This window comes from Trichoplax adhaerens, genomic scaffold (genome assembly GCF_000150275.1).
Source record: "Trichoplax adhaerens TRIADscaffold_15 genomic scaffold, whole genome shotgun sequence".
Taxonomy (NCBI): domain Eukaryota; kingdom Metazoa; phylum Placozoa; class Uniplacotomia; order Trichoplacea; family Trichoplacidae; genus Trichoplax; species Trichoplax adhaerens.
Window position 1 is genome coordinate 1,315,581 of NW_002060957.1, and position 17,288 is coordinate 1,332,868.

General features: G+C 33.5%; 2 protein-coding genes across 2 annotated transcripts in view; one reads left to right on the forward strand and one right to left on the reverse strand.

Moving 5' to 3' along the window:
• TRIADDRAFT_30968 (uncharacterized protein) overlaps positions 1 to 3,774 on the reverse strand; it is a gene marked incomplete at both ends in the record, with an annotated part of 5,335 nt that extends 1,561 nt beyond the window's left edge. The window contains 15 exons of the mRNA XM_002116460.1: positions 195 to 270; positions 395 to 494; positions 588 to 1,197; positions 1,274 to 1,402; positions 1,492 to 1,586; positions 1,692 to 1,799; positions 2,002 to 2,102; positions 2,295 to 2,339; positions 2,431 to 2,510; positions 2,637 to 2,713; positions 2,899 to 3,040; positions 3,134 to 3,202; positions 3,303 to 3,378; positions 3,470 to 3,588; positions 3,718 to 3,774. Of these exons, the coding sequence (XP_002116496.1) occupies positions 195 to 270; positions 395 to 494; positions 588 to 1,197; positions 1,274 to 1,402; positions 1,492 to 1,586; positions 1,692 to 1,799; positions 2,002 to 2,102; positions 2,295 to 2,339; positions 2,431 to 2,510; positions 2,637 to 2,713; positions 2,899 to 3,040; positions 3,134 to 3,202; positions 3,303 to 3,378; positions 3,470 to 3,588; positions 3,718 to 3,774 (1,884 nt within the window). The remainder of the gene's footprint in view (positions 1 to 194; positions 271 to 394; positions 495 to 587; positions 1,198 to 1,273; positions 1,403 to 1,491; positions 1,587 to 1,691; positions 1,800 to 2,001; positions 2,103 to 2,294; positions 2,340 to 2,430; positions 2,511 to 2,636; positions 2,714 to 2,898; positions 3,041 to 3,133; positions 3,203 to 3,302; positions 3,379 to 3,469; positions 3,589 to 3,717) is intronic.
• Positions 3,775 to 10,397: 6,623 nt separating this feature from the next.
• TRIADDRAFT_64280 (uncharacterized protein) lies at positions 10,398 to 15,746 on the forward strand (the record flags this gene model as incomplete). Its single annotated transcript, XM_002116364.1, has 11 exons — positions 10,398 to 10,618; positions 13,452 to 13,484; positions 13,632 to 13,664; positions 13,759 to 13,791; positions 13,885 to 13,917; positions 14,011 to 14,043; positions 14,137 to 14,169; positions 14,263 to 14,295; positions 14,390 to 14,422; positions 14,516 to 14,548; positions 15,672 to 15,746. The coding sequence occupies exons 1-11, from the start codon at positions 10,421 to 10,423 to the stop codon at positions 15,744 to 15,746; spliced, it is 570 nt and encodes a 189-aa protein (XP_002116400.1). The 5' UTR covers positions 10,398 to 10,420.
• Between the last annotated feature and the right edge of the window lie 1,542 nt (positions 15,747 to 17,288).

Genomic DNA, 17,288 nt, shown 5'->3' on the forward strand with positions numbered 1-17,288 from the left:
TCTTATTTGACAATATTAGCAAACAAATAATAGATGTTGCTCTCATCTTCCGGTTCTGTTTCTTTCTGTTAGGAAAATGCGTGATAAAGGAATATTCAGAGTTTATAAGTTTTGACTTGAACTTTGTAATAATAGTACTAAAATCATGTTAGTATATTAAAATCATGGGGTATCTGGTCTCTCTTCAACCATACTTTGGAGTCGATTGCGTTCATAACTAGTTCGTCATCTACGATCTGAGCCTGGATTTTATTGGGTAGCCAGTGCCTGCTAGGTTAAATCATGTAGAATAATAGTAAACATACCGGAATCGATAATTCATTATGAGCTCTATTGTGTTCAGCCTTTACTGCTAACTTATCATCAGCTATTTCAAATGTGCAGTAGCAGTTACTTAAGTAATATACATTTTAAATATCCTTCTCCTAATAAGACTTCCTGTAAGAAGTACCAACAATCAAATAACGGTGAATTCAGATCATAATAAAATATATCTATGATGTCTTACCGAGGTACTTCTTCAGCGCTATCGCCTTCTTGGGTAACTTTCCGATTATTCCATACCTGTATACAACAATATCAGATACATAGTTGAAACCTAATATGGCATATTCTGTCGTTAAGTATTAAAATTACAGCTACCATGTCCTGATATTTCCAAAAGTGAATGCCTTCTTCATTATCAACTTGGCAATTAATTGCAAGTATATCAGGCAGATTTTTAACTAATCTTGTTTGAGTGCTTGGCTGATATTTCTGACATCGTTCGCACCAAGCAAAAACATTTTGTGTTTTTGACATACTAGATAGTAGGACTGAGCAAAAGGAATGGGTTTTTATTTCATTGGAATTAGCCTGCTTGTCTTTATTGGGTTGCGATGATTTACTTGGATAAGTAAGTGTATAAAGTAATGTAGAAGATGTTCTAATATCTTTATTTTCACAGCCGCATTTGGTAATAATTTCCAATTTACTTTCATACAACTTCAAGAACCACGCTCCATCATTGTCTGTAGCTTCAGACTTGTCATCCTTTTTGTAGGTGTCTCTAGATAGCTGTTGTAATACAAACAGATGCCAACTTTGAATTAGATGTGCTAAATTTGCATTTTTATAAGCTTCTTCGGTGTCCGGCAATATCAAGCCTAATCCAGCGGCTTCAGGTATTGCTCGAAATGCACGAAGAAAGTTATTAGCCTAGAATGGAATCAAATCCTCGTTATGTTACGGTCGATAATTAAGATAATCGCTAAATTCAAGACTAAGAATCAACCTGGCACGGCTGTCCTTTCGAATAATCTAACATTCGGAAAAGAAATCCTAATTCACACGCGAAACAAGGCTCTTTGTCGCATGAATGGTTTTGCAATCCGATACACATGGGCCGTAAGAAGTATAGCACCTGCAATGGAAATTGCAGTGATTAGGTAGTTGCTTTGAACTATATTGATTGGGAATAAAAGTTCGATTGCTGTGTAGAGTGATCATTACCTGCAGCATAGAGTTACAATATGCGTTGGGTATATCAGTCTCCAAACCAGCAAAATTGGTTCGATTGTATGACTCAAAGTTAAAATCTTCTAAGCCTATCCAAATAAAGCAAATCATGCTCAGAGTTATTTCGGAAATAGGAGGTAAAATTTTTACTGTAACGTGAGCATCTTTCAATTCTAGCGTAATTTTTAACTTACCAAGTTTGGAGTACTTCATAGCTACACGATGATAACGCTTTGGTATTTCACCATAATATTCACTTAACGCATCTAATTTATGTAATGACGTAACATTACGAAAGAGATCTATATATACTTATGCCATTGTAACAGGTGTGGATTTTCAAACCTTGCTCCTCATCAGACTCATTATTGTCCATAATATTGTCATCTAATTCATTGGCATTAGTAGCGCGAATTGTGTAGGGCATCTAATAACAAAGAGATTCAATCTTTACATCTTTGCATTATCTGTAACCATAACGTTTAAATTAAAATTAAATTAAACATGCCTGATTGCGTTTGTAATTGACCGGTGCCGGAGCATATCCGATAAAATTATTCATTTTCATGCTTTCTAAAATTTTCGGATCTATGGGTGCTAAGCGCCTTTAAATTATTTTTTAAGTAATTGCTATTAGACAATTTAAGTTGAAATGAAAAACTAACAAGATGAAAGAGATGATAAGTTACATCTTCTAAATAAAATTCAAATCTTGCTTACCAAGTTCACGCACTTTTAACGAAATGAATGATCTAACTAAATTGTCCATGTTAAACTATAAACTATATAACGCTAACCTGTCTTTCACTTCTGTCAATTCATTGGACCAATCAGATAACAGCCTACCGCTACTATATACAGTAATATAAATAATCATTGTTAAAATGCACTTTAGAATTTGGGTAGTTTCAAAGATGTGAACAAAATACAAACTTGTCATAAGTGTAATCCATAGGCACCGTAGACAATCGTACAAAAGGATCGTTAATATCGAGGTATGGCAGCCGATTTTCCTATACATTGTTAATACATTACATGACAACTATAAAATGATTTTTACGACTATAAATGACCAATATAAGATCGTAGCATCTCAAACACAAGTATTGATAGCCACAATATTGATTAGAATTTATTACATCAGCTGCAAATTCAGTTGGTTGTCCAAAATTATTCATCATAGCATCTTCTCGATTAGTCCAGACATGCAGATACCCTTTAACATTTGCATCACATGAAAATATTAACATATACTAGTATAATTTTGCTAAGTTAAAATTTGAAGACTACGATCACAATTAGTCATTACACTTGATACAATGATTTAACATAACGGCATTACTCGTGTAAATTGGTTAAGCCATTGCAAACTTATTATGTCGTTTAATAAGCTGGCCCTACCTTCACTATCGCCGAAAGCAAATACTTGGGCGGATGGCGATACATCAAAAGCAAGTGGGTAGCCAGTAGATTCGATTTGTTGAACAATTAGGCTAGATGGCGTTAGCGGAACTCCTGGTTCACAAATTTGAAATTGGCCAGTCTAAAACAAAGCATATCGAATTATTATTATTATAGTAGGTTAATGATGGCTTTATTACATATAATGACAGTGGCTAAAGAAATTGTTACTTACATGGGAAACCACGGCCAACCGGGAAGTATAGTTTGGCATAAATTTTAACAAAGTAGGATCGAAGTGAACCTAAAAATAATACAAGACTGTTACAGGACAGTATCTTGGACATTCTCGATATGTGCAGTCGCCAACATAAATATCATCGCCATACAGCCTCTATGCTTACTTGTATCGGATTTAGTGCTCTCATTGATCGTAAATCATACATCATCAGAAATCGATCGCAATTTAAATGACTATGTCTAATAATTGAAATTGTTAATTTAGTGTGCATCGTTTTGATTCATAATTAAGTGATAAGACTTTATAATAATGGTAACGTCTATGGTGAACCTTGTTGAAAAGCCGCATGTTACGAGAAAATTATCGCTAACATCAATATCAGAAATAGAACCAGAATGAGCATCAATAGCGTTGATGCACTGAAGCGTTGAAGGATCATGTAATGTCACCTATCACAAATTCACAATTTCAATTATTTCTTGACGGTATTAAATATAGCATACATTACAAGGTTAATTCAATTTTAAGGTAATATAAATCAAGCTGGGTAAAAATTGATGCTACGCGTAGATAGATACCTTTCCGGTAGTAGTTCCACAGCAAACATAACCAGATTTGTTGGAATAACGCAATACGGCATTAGAGCATTCAGTACTAGCCTAAATAATAAAGATGTTTATAATATCATTGTGTGATATCAGTTCCAATTTATGACTTAACTTAAGATACTCTTCATTGTACCTCTACTGAAAAGTATATTTATATCAGACTAAAATGAAAATCAGTGGTACGAAGAGAGGGGTGAATAAATTAACAGATAATTTACTGGTATAAATTTTAAACTACTGAACAAGAGTGATTAAGCAAGTTGAATTCGGAATTAAATTAACATGTATATGTAGAAATTTTATATCAAGATCAGTACAATATTCTGGCTTTACAAGTTACCTGTTTAGTGATTTTAGCTGATCTAAGATCGACTTGTGTTAGCAAGTTATTTTCGCCAGAGATGTAGGTTTTATCATGATTGGGATTGAGACACATACACTGCATATAATACAGCGAGGATTCATCTCTGCAATATCAAGAAATCATGTATTAATAAGGAAGAAACTAATACCATAGATAGGCTGCTTTTGCAAGATTATAATTTGCCCTGGCTCAACCAGATTTAATTTGCAACAAATCTTTTATTGGCATTTAGGAAATGCGCGTTAACCAATTAAGTTTGTATTCTTGCTATGACTACGATAAAACATTGGCGTGATGGAAAAAATGAAGAGGTTTCTATTAAAGGGAGAAATTCTTGCTTACCTGATGGTAAAATCAATAGAGCCACCCCTATTGACTAATTTCAGTTCTTCACCTGATAATGATAGGATACCACGATTTATAGAGAGCAGTTGCTTGATAAATGAATTTTGTATATAGCGAGATGAATATCGGAGCAACTGTAAGGAATGATAGGATCCTACAAATCCCTACAATTATATTGAAGAAATAACATACCATGGTGTAAATAATTAATATCAGAATGGATAAGATATGTCGGCAGAGTAGATGGCAGCTTGGAATAGAATGATTTCTGTTGTTTAGTCTACCAGCATGTTTCAACAGTAGACCGTATCAAATGATCTTTATTATTGTACTGTAGTTATATTTATTCTCTCGACAAAGATGCCTAAAGTCAATTTTAGCTAGTAGGTTATACTGTATCTTATCAGCAGATGGTTAGCGGCTTGTTATACCGTAGGAGTAGTACACGGTTAGAGAAATGATATAATCCATAAGACTATGACTAGCAGAAGATAAACTGCTGTGGCCATATACTGTATATTATCATGCGATATCATTGACTCTAGCTACAATTAATTATTATAGCAACAAAGTTGAAGCAAATGCAAGACTAGTCACGAAAGATTCATCCTTTGGATAGATCTTGTTTACTGTCGTATCAATGAGCGTATCTAGTACTCTTTTCTACTAGAAATGAATCTTGTTATTTCATCTTTCAGCAATTCTGTTCCCTTAGCTAGGTATTGTAAGCAAGAAGTAAAGAAAGTATCGCCATCCTGAATATAACCATCTACAGTAGTTGATCAATCAATAATATGAATTACAGTATAAACATTGTTCAAGGCAGGCGTGTGGTGGGAAGATTGATCAACACGCCAATTTGTACTGTTGATTGCTATTGAAAGATGTCATATCCATTCTTTTCATTTGGTTATGATCAAGTTATGGATGAAATTATAAAAGAGATCATGACTACCATCAAGAAAGTATTGGAAGACTGAATAACTAGGACGAAAGATGGATCGATGGATTACTCATTAACCATTGCTCACCGATGCATTCGCTGCCCATAATAATTCTTCGCTTGCATCGAAGCAAACAGCACTGGTGCTAAATTTATCGGCTTCCACTGTAGGGATCGTGCTTAAATACTCAAAACCAGCCATCTAGCTTGGTTAATCTTTCTTCCTGGTTGCCAGCTTGTACTTAATATCGCATTCTATTGGCGATGATGAAGAATATCCACCATGCACTTTTAACCGATTAATGACGTTAGTTGAATGATGGCAGAGCAAAACAACGTCCAACGAGCTGCATCCCTTTGTCGTCAGAAGGACGACCGGACATCCATCGTCCGTCTTGTTGATAGAGCACTCTACGGTACGGTGGTACAGACTGCAGAGTGTACACTGTAGACTGTAGACTGTAGCATGGCAGAAGTTTTCTTGCATGGCCAGTGGGAATGAAGAGGTCGAAGAAAGTTGGAGAAAGAGAGAGGGAGGTGGAAATAAACCTTCTATCTTACATCTCTAGGAAGAGAAGAGACAACGTGCAATACTTTAAACTTAAACTATACCGTTAAGAGGCATTTTTGAATGAGCGTTTGGAAGGCGTAACATCTTGAAAGATTCCCCTTTCTATCGTGTATCGTACTTTGGAAAAATGTCCATAGTCAAAGTACTGTTGCAAACACTTCTCTTTCTTATTACGCCAGTATGGACAAATTGGCCATGGTCGATTCTGGCGTCACAACACTTCTCCTACAACAAATATGGCATGAAAATGGCGTTGGCATACTAGTACTCCTGATTGAGAAAACAGCGATAGTAGTCCAATGACTAAAGGACTCTTGTTCAACCCTATAAGCCTTCGTCAATAGCGACATTAATGGCGATAGAACATACAAATTACCATATCAAGGGGGCAGGAAAATGACGTCCGCCTGTGCTAGTTGGTGCCGATCATTTTGACAACAAAAACTGCTCGATTGGCAGTGGACCTACGAGTGCGACGTCATCGGATGCATTGGATATTCCACTTTTTGCATCAATTTGTACAAAATGGATCGCAAGTGGATAGTTTTAATAGGTACAGATAGCTCTTGACTTATCTGGTATACGAAGGTTCATCACGATTGGACTTCTTGAAGTGTTTTACGATTCAAATACATGAAAGAAAACGGATCCCATGAGTCTTAGCCGTACAGACGGTCATAAGAGAGACTACTAAAAACGGATCAAGATCCACGCGTCTCGTAATCGTCTTAGCGATTTCGAGATACTAAATCAACACAATATTTCCTTTCGAGCAGGCTTTCATGATGCCCTACTTGCCTAAGCAAATGGGCCAAGTTTGAACGAAATGAAGAGTCGCAACTCCCTACTCTTCGGAGTCAGAAGAATAGGGAGTTGCGAAAAACCTCCATTGATTTTGCTAAGAATTGGCACATCAATTTGGATAAATACCTGCAAGATATAGTGTATAAACATAGACATTTCAGCGGGATTTCACGAAAGGTCTAGCAGTCCTTCGGACTGGACCGTACAGCATGCGCTAGAAATAAGGTCACCCAAGTGGATCATAATGACTTTAAGATCGTAAAGCATTAAGTACGGCGACATGGATATATCAACCGCTGTTGCCTTGCAACGAATAATCAGATTAAGAATAAATAGAGAAACTGTAACTAGCATGAATAATGTATGCTGTCAAGTGCTAGTGCCATTTGCGATTATTGCTTTATGTTGTGATAATACGATGTAATCCTTCTGTTGAAGAGATTTAATCTGAAATGGGATAGAGAGACTGGATTGATCAACTATGACTGGAATTGCTTCAAATACTTTCGCTAACTCAGTAGTTTCATCATACAGAGACTATAGTGATGCAATGTTAAAGTTCTTCACCGCGTTATAAGGGCCTATTTTATTCTTTTATTTCCAAATTCATTACCCTACACTATATACAACATTGCTGTTTGCGATATTAAAATCTCCAGAACATGATCTTACTGCTTACAAAATTTGGAAATAAAGTTTGGACGCATCTTTCATACAGAACTAAATAAGATGTGTCCAGACTTTCCGGGCACCCTCAGTAACATTTAGAGTGTACGCTATCGAACCCATACTCCCGTTTAAGTCTGATGATTTGCCCATTTTAAGATTGGATACGATTGCACTACATAGAAGCTGGTTAAATGGGTGGTAGTTGATCATCAGTCGTTAATGCACTCTGGTGTCATTTTTTGCCGCCAGTAAATATATTTATCATTTCAATGCTTTGCAAGAATAAGGAAATGGCGACCATCCATATACCAAGCATACAATGCACATTCAGTAAATGAGGTGTTGTAAGCTCGGTGAGATCGGCTAATTCAGCAGATAGATCTATGTTAGCCATGGTAGGTTAAGACTCAACTTAAGAGTATCGATGTGCGAAAAAAATAGAGAAGGATAACAGCAGAATGGATATATTTAGAAAAGGTTTTATTCAAACAGGATCATGTATATTACAAAGCCTGACCAACGTGTAAGAGTTGGAAGCAGAAAAGTAAATAATGTCCGTATAACGACTAATTATTTATACCAATGAAATAGCGCTATAATTACAAAAACAACTTATATCGTCCTATAGTACTATAACATTTTATCTACTATACAATGAGTCAAAGAAAAATATTTCGACGATATCGTATCCCATTATCCTTGTTTTCACGTATCGCTAGCCATATAGTGCAGCAAGTAATGTAGGGGATATAAATGATTTGATGATGTTACACTTTTATATATTGAAAGCATGCATGGGCCAGCAAGTACTTCGATTTGAAGACCTAATTATAGTATTTGCTGATTGCTCAGGGTACTCCGACTAAAGTTTTAGACACACTTACGATTTTAATTCTTTATTCAGTTGTTATAGCTAACTGTACGGGAAATCGCATATAATTACAGCTTTGCGTTGTGTGATCAGCTTCTAACTAACCGAGACGGTAACAACCGCAGTTTGAGCTAAAATAGCTAGCGGTAAAGTAGAATATACACATGGATAGAAGAAGTTGTCTGTAGGATCAAACGTAGACTAGTATTAATTGCATTACTACAGAAACAATGATTAAAAGATTAAATTTTGCTTTATGTCAAGTTGCCTAGAAGTTTTGCTGAATTAACGAGAATAAAGATTACGTAATTTATATGATCTCCTTGTGTCAAAGCCGGAGTCGTGACACACCCTTAACTAATTCTGTTTAGCAGCACTATGGAAGCTCACGACCAAGTATTACAATGCGATCATAAAATTGGATTAACATTTTAAATCCTCGAGCGTTCATAACTTTGATAGCTCATACGAGAATAATCTTTTGGATCTTTGGCTATTGATCGTCAAATGAATAAAAATACTCAATTGGGCTAAAGTTATGAGCACTATTTGTTCATAAGGTTAGGGGGAATAGGACTAGTAATGCATAAAATATCATCGTATGAAAGCCGTTTCTTATGGATATTGCGTCATTGGCAATAGAAACTAGTTCAGGCCTTGTCAGGATTAGCCTGAAACATTTGATCTTCAGAATATTGTGCAGAAGCTATTTAATATTAATGGGATACGAATAAAAGTAGAGAGAGCGTAATTAAAGCTTATGAGGAATAAGCAAGCTACCCAAAAACTGAGCAAACAATGCATCTTAATGTGTTCATATCATATTTTGCTTACAAGAGATCATATGATATTATGGCTGCTGTTAGAAAGTTTAGGAAATGCGTGAACAAATGCATATTCGAAAAACAACCTTTTCTACCTGGAATACTAACAGCCTTATCCTACCATTTCAAGGAAATATAGCAGTCACGATCATGAAACTAGGCCTACCTAACATGACTAGAACCTCAATCACGTATATTATTTATACGTTATGTTATACATACATACATACTTAGAGGTACAAACAATCATTAAATTCTATTTTGAGTTGCAAATTGGCTGTGTCGTATCTAAATTATTTAAGTAAACAACGAAAATACTTGAAAAGTTCCAACGTATGAAGAGACTTTGCGAGAAAAATTAACTATACTTAGTTGTTATATATGTACATAATCAAGGATTGCTTGACAAATTAAATTATCATATCATTCATACAATTTGTTTTTGAATCCCTTCTTTCTCGCTAGAACTAATAATACTGGGCTTTATGCAATGGGATAATGGCACTGTATGATGCTGAATTAACACTTATTGAAACTTGCAATGAATAATGTTGTCGAATAAAATGAATGCCAGTACAGTGTCTTACATTGTTTACGTCGTTCCGTGTTAGTTCCTATGGAAATTAATCTTATTTCAGTGCTTAACTACATCTTATTGAGCCTATCAATAAATCGCGTTATCCAATTAAATGAATGTGAGCATGGCGTCTAACATTTTTTACGTCATTTCAAGTTAGTCCCGAGAGAATTAATCCTATTTCAGAGCTCAATTAAATCTTACTGGAAACATAAATAAATCATGTTGTTGGATGGCGTGATTGCCGGCACAGTGTCTTACATTATTTACGTAGTTCCAGACTATTCCCCAAGGAGATTAATCCTGTTTCCGTCTTGATTATTAATTTGGCAAGAATATAGCCACAAATAAAAGACAAAGTAATTCTGAACATTATAGCTCTACATCCACTAGTTTTATTGTTTCTGAAAAGTAATTAACGTATAAAAGCCTTCACAACTTATTTTCACTCTTACATCAAGTTTTTTTCGCCAGGTAAGACTAATGGGCAAAAAATCGATCACTTTCTGAAAACTCCACTCTTATACTTTAAGCTGTATTTTTTTAATATTGGCATCATCATTATCCGTAACTTAAGGTTCTATCTTTCTTAGCAGCAGGGCTAAACTCTAACCATATTATTTGCTTACGAATACAACTTTATTTTACGTAAACTTATTTAGCGTTCTTTATTTTATCCTAACAGAACGAACCTTCAAAATCAAAATGAGGTCAATTATTCTTATTTGCTTGTTATTCCTTTTCGCTGCAAAAGTGAATTCTGAATCGTTTGATTCAGATGACAAAAGAGATCTATTCTCAGATGAACACCAACGAAACAATGATGAAAACGTTGTAGAAGATGGTGCTTCCATAAGCAGACAGTTTGCCTCAGAAAACGACGAAGACAACAATGAGGATCAGGTATATTCATAATCAATAAAATTAATATCGTCTTGAAGGAAATTTACTTCTCCGGACAGACATTATATCACTAGAATAAGGTGAAGACCATGGAGTGAACGCCTATATCGAAATTTCTTAATTAGACTGTACGATGTTTAATTTACGGCATAACTAGATATGATTTAAATACATTATTGATAGTCAAATAAGATGACAAGATAGCTAGTCAATTCTATTGATTGGCCAGTACATATTCGCAATGTAAAGCAATAACTATCGAGATCTAATGAAAATGTCTTCATCATTATTAGCAAGTCTTACAAAACAGCTTTGCAACAAGATTTGCAACAAGATAACATAATGCGCAATCAATCAGTCAATTCCCTGAACCACGTATCAGGGAGCAATATCTACTCATTCAGGAATACTCTTCCTATACCAGTAGACTACAGAAAGACTTAGACGCCTCGTATCTTACGTTAAGCACTAATCATAATAACTAACTTTACTTTACGATTTATCGCATTTATATACTCTGTTACAATAGCAAAGACATCTTAGTTAGTAATGTTGGCGTTGAAACTTGATAATGAATCAAAAGCTAATTTTATCTACTGCTACCTAATGAAGACAACAGTATTTACGAACATAGACCTCAAATGACTAATAAAAAGTTATCAGATTACAATATGTTCTATTACGGAACATTTCTACGATAATCTACTATCTACCATAAGTAAATTACTATTACAGTGATTTGAATTTATAAGAAGATTATTCTCGATTCCCTAATCAAATTACTAGTTTCAGTAGGCTGTATATATCACCATAAAAACTATTGCTATATTTAAATATCACATATCTAAACTAGAAACCCTTCATAAAAGGGTAAATCAACAAAAGTATCCTAACATAGATGTTTCTACTATAATCTCGATATTACAGTGTATAACACTGTAACAGTGTCACAAACCAGCTTCGTGACAAGGATTACGTAAAATAAATCTCTAAATTACTATGGTCTTCCAGAATTCAGTATCCCTTAACTACCTCATAAGAATTTAGACGCCTTTGATTCTACGTTAAAACAACTATACAATTGAGAACTGCTTTATTCAACTATCTCACGGGTTTATATACCCTTCTACAGTAGCTAACATTCACAAGTCATCTTATAAAAATACTTGGGTGAGAACATCTACTAACTAGTTTTTCACAGTCGGACTACAATATGCCCATTCACAGAATCATTTCAGTACACATTACAGTACAGCAATAAATTTACTGTAACACATTTATAATTAGGGTAATTCCTATTGTAAGTGACTAGTTGTAATATAATATCACTACATTATATTAACCAAATTTAGATATCTATTTCTTCACGGTAGTTCGTACCGTGACAAACAGTAAGTGACTAAAGTAGATAGAGAAGGATATACATTGGCGGATTGCATTTTATCAGATTATGAATTAAGGTATGCCACTGTCACAAGCTAGCTGTGAATGCAACGCGCGATCGTACTCTAGAGCTCTAGCTAACCTATGGACTAGTCTAATGTAATACTGAATACCGTAGTTTAACCTTAACGACAACCTAAGTAGCACGTCTTAGCTGGTTTATGTTATAATAAAACTTTATTAACACAGTAAAGACCTTGACAACCAAGACTAACATAGACTCGAGTCAGTGACACTAGATCAGATCGGAAGAACAATCACTGCTAACTGACTATTCAGAACCCCTGAGCATATAGAGAACAGCGGCTCCTTCTATACTCTCATTCTAGTATCCTAGTACATACTAGATGAACTTTAGCATAGAATCAATATACTATAGTATAAGCGATGCCTATATTTTAGGCTGCTGCATACGAATTTAAAATTCGTAAGACAATAACTTATAAAGGTGTTGTTAGCAAACTAAACAAATTTGCCTAATAAACGCTCTAATTGCTTGAAAAATTGCGATTTCATCATGTTCCTTCATAAAGTGTATTTGGTACTACAGTATAGTATAGTAAATAAAGGCATCTAATAGCAAATATCATTGTTGAACGCTTAGCTTGCAATTCAGCGCAAAAGAAACAGCATAAATTAGTCATTAATTTGCGATATTTAATTCATATTAGATGACAGAATTATTTACTACAATATTGAGATTTAGGTGATTTTCGTGTTTGAATAGAAAGCTTAATACTACTTTGAAAGCCTGGTAGGCAAAAATATACTCTCATGAGCATGTTGATACTACAGTGTTTAAATGCTTTTTGCGACAGATTTATAAAGACAAATAGCACTACGCGTGATTTCTTTATGAAATTCGGCAGATTATGCGTAGTAGAAATACTGTTATACGTAGGTATGTCAAAATTAAACCCAACTGTCATATTTAAAATTTTTAATATAGCCCTTAAAAGACATCTAATAAATCGACGATCATCATTATTTTTATATGAGTGTATCTGCGATACCATGGACATAAGATATTGGTAAAAGAAAATATACATATTTGGTTAAATTTCTACTTATCGGCAAAAATTTATGTTTATTTAATTATCCTAAAATTAAATAATATGCACACGCAATTATATTACAAGATATAGTGCCTATAGATAATGATACTGCGTACCTTTAGATTAACATGAAAAACAAATTAATATGTATGGCTATTCACGAGTATCGTATACTATAGTGAATTTTACAGCAATAAGAATAAGTTTTATTTCATTAATATTGTTATATTTGATATATACTTTAATCTATTATTGCATAATAATTTGCAATATTACAATTCCGAAAAGATGATACTAAAAATAACTAATCAATTATAAAAAACTCTTCACTTTAGATACCTCCTTTGGGAAAATCTTTCGAACTTCCTGTAAGTAAATAGATAGCGCTACTATAATTATAGACAATGTGTCTGCACTACTATGGGCATAGCTATGTCATCTGCACTACTATGTGTAACAACTATTCTCAAAATTATTATTAATAAATTACTTATTATAAAATTTCTTGACTTTAGGAACACAGACGCGGAAAGTCTTTCGAATTTCCTGTAAGTCTATAGATATCGATACTATAGCCTGCAATAATACTATTCTTAAAGGCAATACTATTAAACAGCTCCTTATAAAACTTCTTGACTTTAGGAACACAGACGCGGAAAGTCTTTCGAATTTCCTGTAAGTCTATAGATATCGATACTATAGTCTGCAATGATACTATTTTAAAGGCAATACTATTAAACGGCTCCTTATAAAACTTCTTGACTTTAGGAACGCAGACGCGGAAAGTCTTTCGAACTTCCTGTAAGTCTATAGATATCGATACTATAGTCTGCAATGATACTATTTTAAAGGCAATACTATTAAACGGCTCCTTATAAAACTTCTTGACTTTAGGAACGCAGACGCGGAAAGTCTTTCGAACTTCCTGTAAGTCTATAGATATCGATACTATAGTCTGCAATGATACTATTTTAAAGGCAATACTATTAAACAGCTCCTTATAAAACTTCTTGACTTTAGGAACGCAGACGCGGAAAGTCTTTCGAACTTCCTGTAAGTCTATAGATATCGATACTATAGTCTGCAATGATACTATTTTAAAGGCAATACTATTAAACGGCTCCTTATAAAACTTCTTGACTTTAGGAACGCAGACGCGGAAAGTCTTTCGAACTTCCTGTAAGTCTATAGATATCGATACTATAGCCTGCAATAATACTATTCTTAAAGGCAATACTATTAAATGACTTCTTATAAAATTTCTTGACTTTAGGAACGCAGACGCGGAAAGTCTTTCGAATTTCCTGTACGTCTATAGATATCGATACTATAGCCTGCAATAATACTATTTTAAAGGCAATACTATTAAACGGCTCCATATAAAATTTCTTGACTTTAGGAACACAGACGCGGAAAGTCTTTCGAATTTCCAGTACGTTAGTAGATATCGAAATATTGATCTGCGATAGTACTATTGTCAAAGCGATATTAGTTTATCAAAAATTATAAAAATTTTTGCAATATGAACAATTTTTTGTAAATATTTCTATCGATACAATTATGGAATTTGTGTAGTTTTACTGTTGGCCATTAAATCCCTACAAAATCAAGTGATTGATATCCGCATTCTCAAATAATATTAGTGCAATACTAATTGTGATAAATTTCTATGTTTCAGGAACGCAGACGCTGGAAATAATTAAATTAGGTTAAATCTTCCGTATGTTACATAGGTAAGAATTTTGTATTAATTAGCTAGCGTAGAATATAAACCGATATTCTTACAAATTTATTTACCAACTCCAAACATTTATAAATATCACACGAGTAATATCATCTGTGGAATATCATTACAGCAGACATATTTTAGATAAAGATTTCAAAATATTTGACAGTAATATTCTAACAATCCGAGCATTAAACCGCAAATATTATGATGTTTTATATTTCTACGACACCTCAGACTTATTTGTGAGAATTTTCTATAAACCATTGCGGTGTCAGGAATCGACGTAAATTAATTCCGATGAATAACAATTATATCTAATTATCTATCCAAATAGCAATTATCATAAATCAACACTATTTAATTGCGATAAGTAACAACTATATCTGCTCGTCTATTCAACTACTACAGCTGCCCATTATTAATCGTTATACAATACAGTTCAACAACACATACAACATTCTGCTTCATATTCGCGCACTTAGTCGATTTTTGATAGTAGACTGTTATCCTAAATGCATTAGAAATGCCGGATAGCCATATTTGAAAACAAATCTAATGACTCACTAATAATGATAACTTCTTTACAAAAGGAAGGCCGAAGATGTAGCGCTAAGGAAAAAAAGAACTTTGATCTAATCTTCAATAATTTGAATAGTGTAGTATTAAGTCATTGTTAGTAAATATTAAACCACTCAACCATCTTAAACTTTAATTAACGATACTGATCATATCTCAACGTGGGTGTGTAGCTTAGAAGTTTAAATTATGCTCCTCTAATTTGTACTGTAGTTTGAGTCCTTTACTAATTTTTTCTAATTAACGATAGCTAAATGTATTGTTCCAATTTGGTAATTTGTTTCGTGATGTATTAGCAAGGCGTGAAGGAGAAATAAAACAATAATATCATACAAGCTAGAAATCGATGTGAATAAAAATATCTATCTATTTTTCATTAAATAGCTAAGTTTAATACAAACATCATTAACTAAATCACTGTAGAATTACTTAGAAATTGCTAAAGCAAGTTTATAAATTATCAAGTAATCAAGCTGGATTAATTTAGCACTGAAGAAATATGGATCTCATGGTATGTTTAAATTTTATTCAGAGACATATCAAAGACAACCAATTTCGTGGCAAAAATAGCCTTCTATTCTTAGATCAGTTACCATGTCATATCAATCTATAGTAAAACAGAAGCTATGGACGGCTATATTTCAGTAGAATCTAGAAATGCAAAACCAAGTAATAGAATAAGTAGAAAGAATAAAGAAAATATATATTATAGGCCATAACAATATAGCGGAAAGTATCTGAAAAATCGATTTGTAACGAACAACTGACGACAGAATAATTTAAATCAGTTCTAACGATGAAATCAAAATTTTGAAGTGAATATAATCGTATCACAGTATCAAGGCTGCAGTTATTACGAGTAATCGTCAGCTCTCGATATAATAAAAATTTTATTTAGTAGATCTTAAGTTAACATCAATAGTATTTATGTGAGATCTTTCGAGTATCAATCAGTAAATGCCAATATTGATACCATTAACTGATAATAGAAAAGATGCCTTAGCCTTATCAAATACGTACAGGTAATACACGAAATTTGTTTAAAATAGCTAATCTCAAAGCTAGTAATAGCTATGTTTTGGTAGCTATTGTCTTGTTTGCCTTTAGATAACTTAATTTACGATATTCAAGGGGGAAAATTAGCCCTTATTTTATCGATTTCTCTTGTTTTCACTTCCATTAGGGTTGGTTATAGGCAAGTTTAATTACGAGATAAGTGCAAGGACTAATTTGATAATATACCCGTTTGAGAACGAAGTTCAGTAAATTTATGAAATAGTCGGTTTGCAAAATGCCCAGTCAATTCATGAAATACTTATTCAGTTCGCGAAAATGCGTACTTAATGACAAAGTTAGCTTTATATACTTGCCCATACTATAATAATTATTAACAAGTAAATCAGAGAATTGTTTTTCTTCATTGACTGCCAATTTATTGCAATAATCTAAACGATCAAAAAATATACGAGCGTTATGACCGCTAAATCAGTGCAAGAATATTGCCAAGTAAATCAGAAAATGTATACTTTTTTTTGATTAAATAATAATAACTGAGTGCCAAATTAATGCAGTAATTCGAATAATCAATAAATATGTAACTTTACAATTATTGAATTGAGAATGTTCTAATTATAAAACTAATAATTGATTTTTACAAATTCTCTGATTAATATGACATTCACTGTTACAATTAACATTAGCCATAAAGCATTTGCATCAGTTAGTAAAACAAGATGTATGATAGTAGTAAATTAACATGAAGTATCGTGATTGGAATAAACAACTTACTGAATCATATAGCTGGCCATATATGGAAACATGAATAAATAAAGGAACACTAAATCGGATAAATATTTTTCTTTGACTC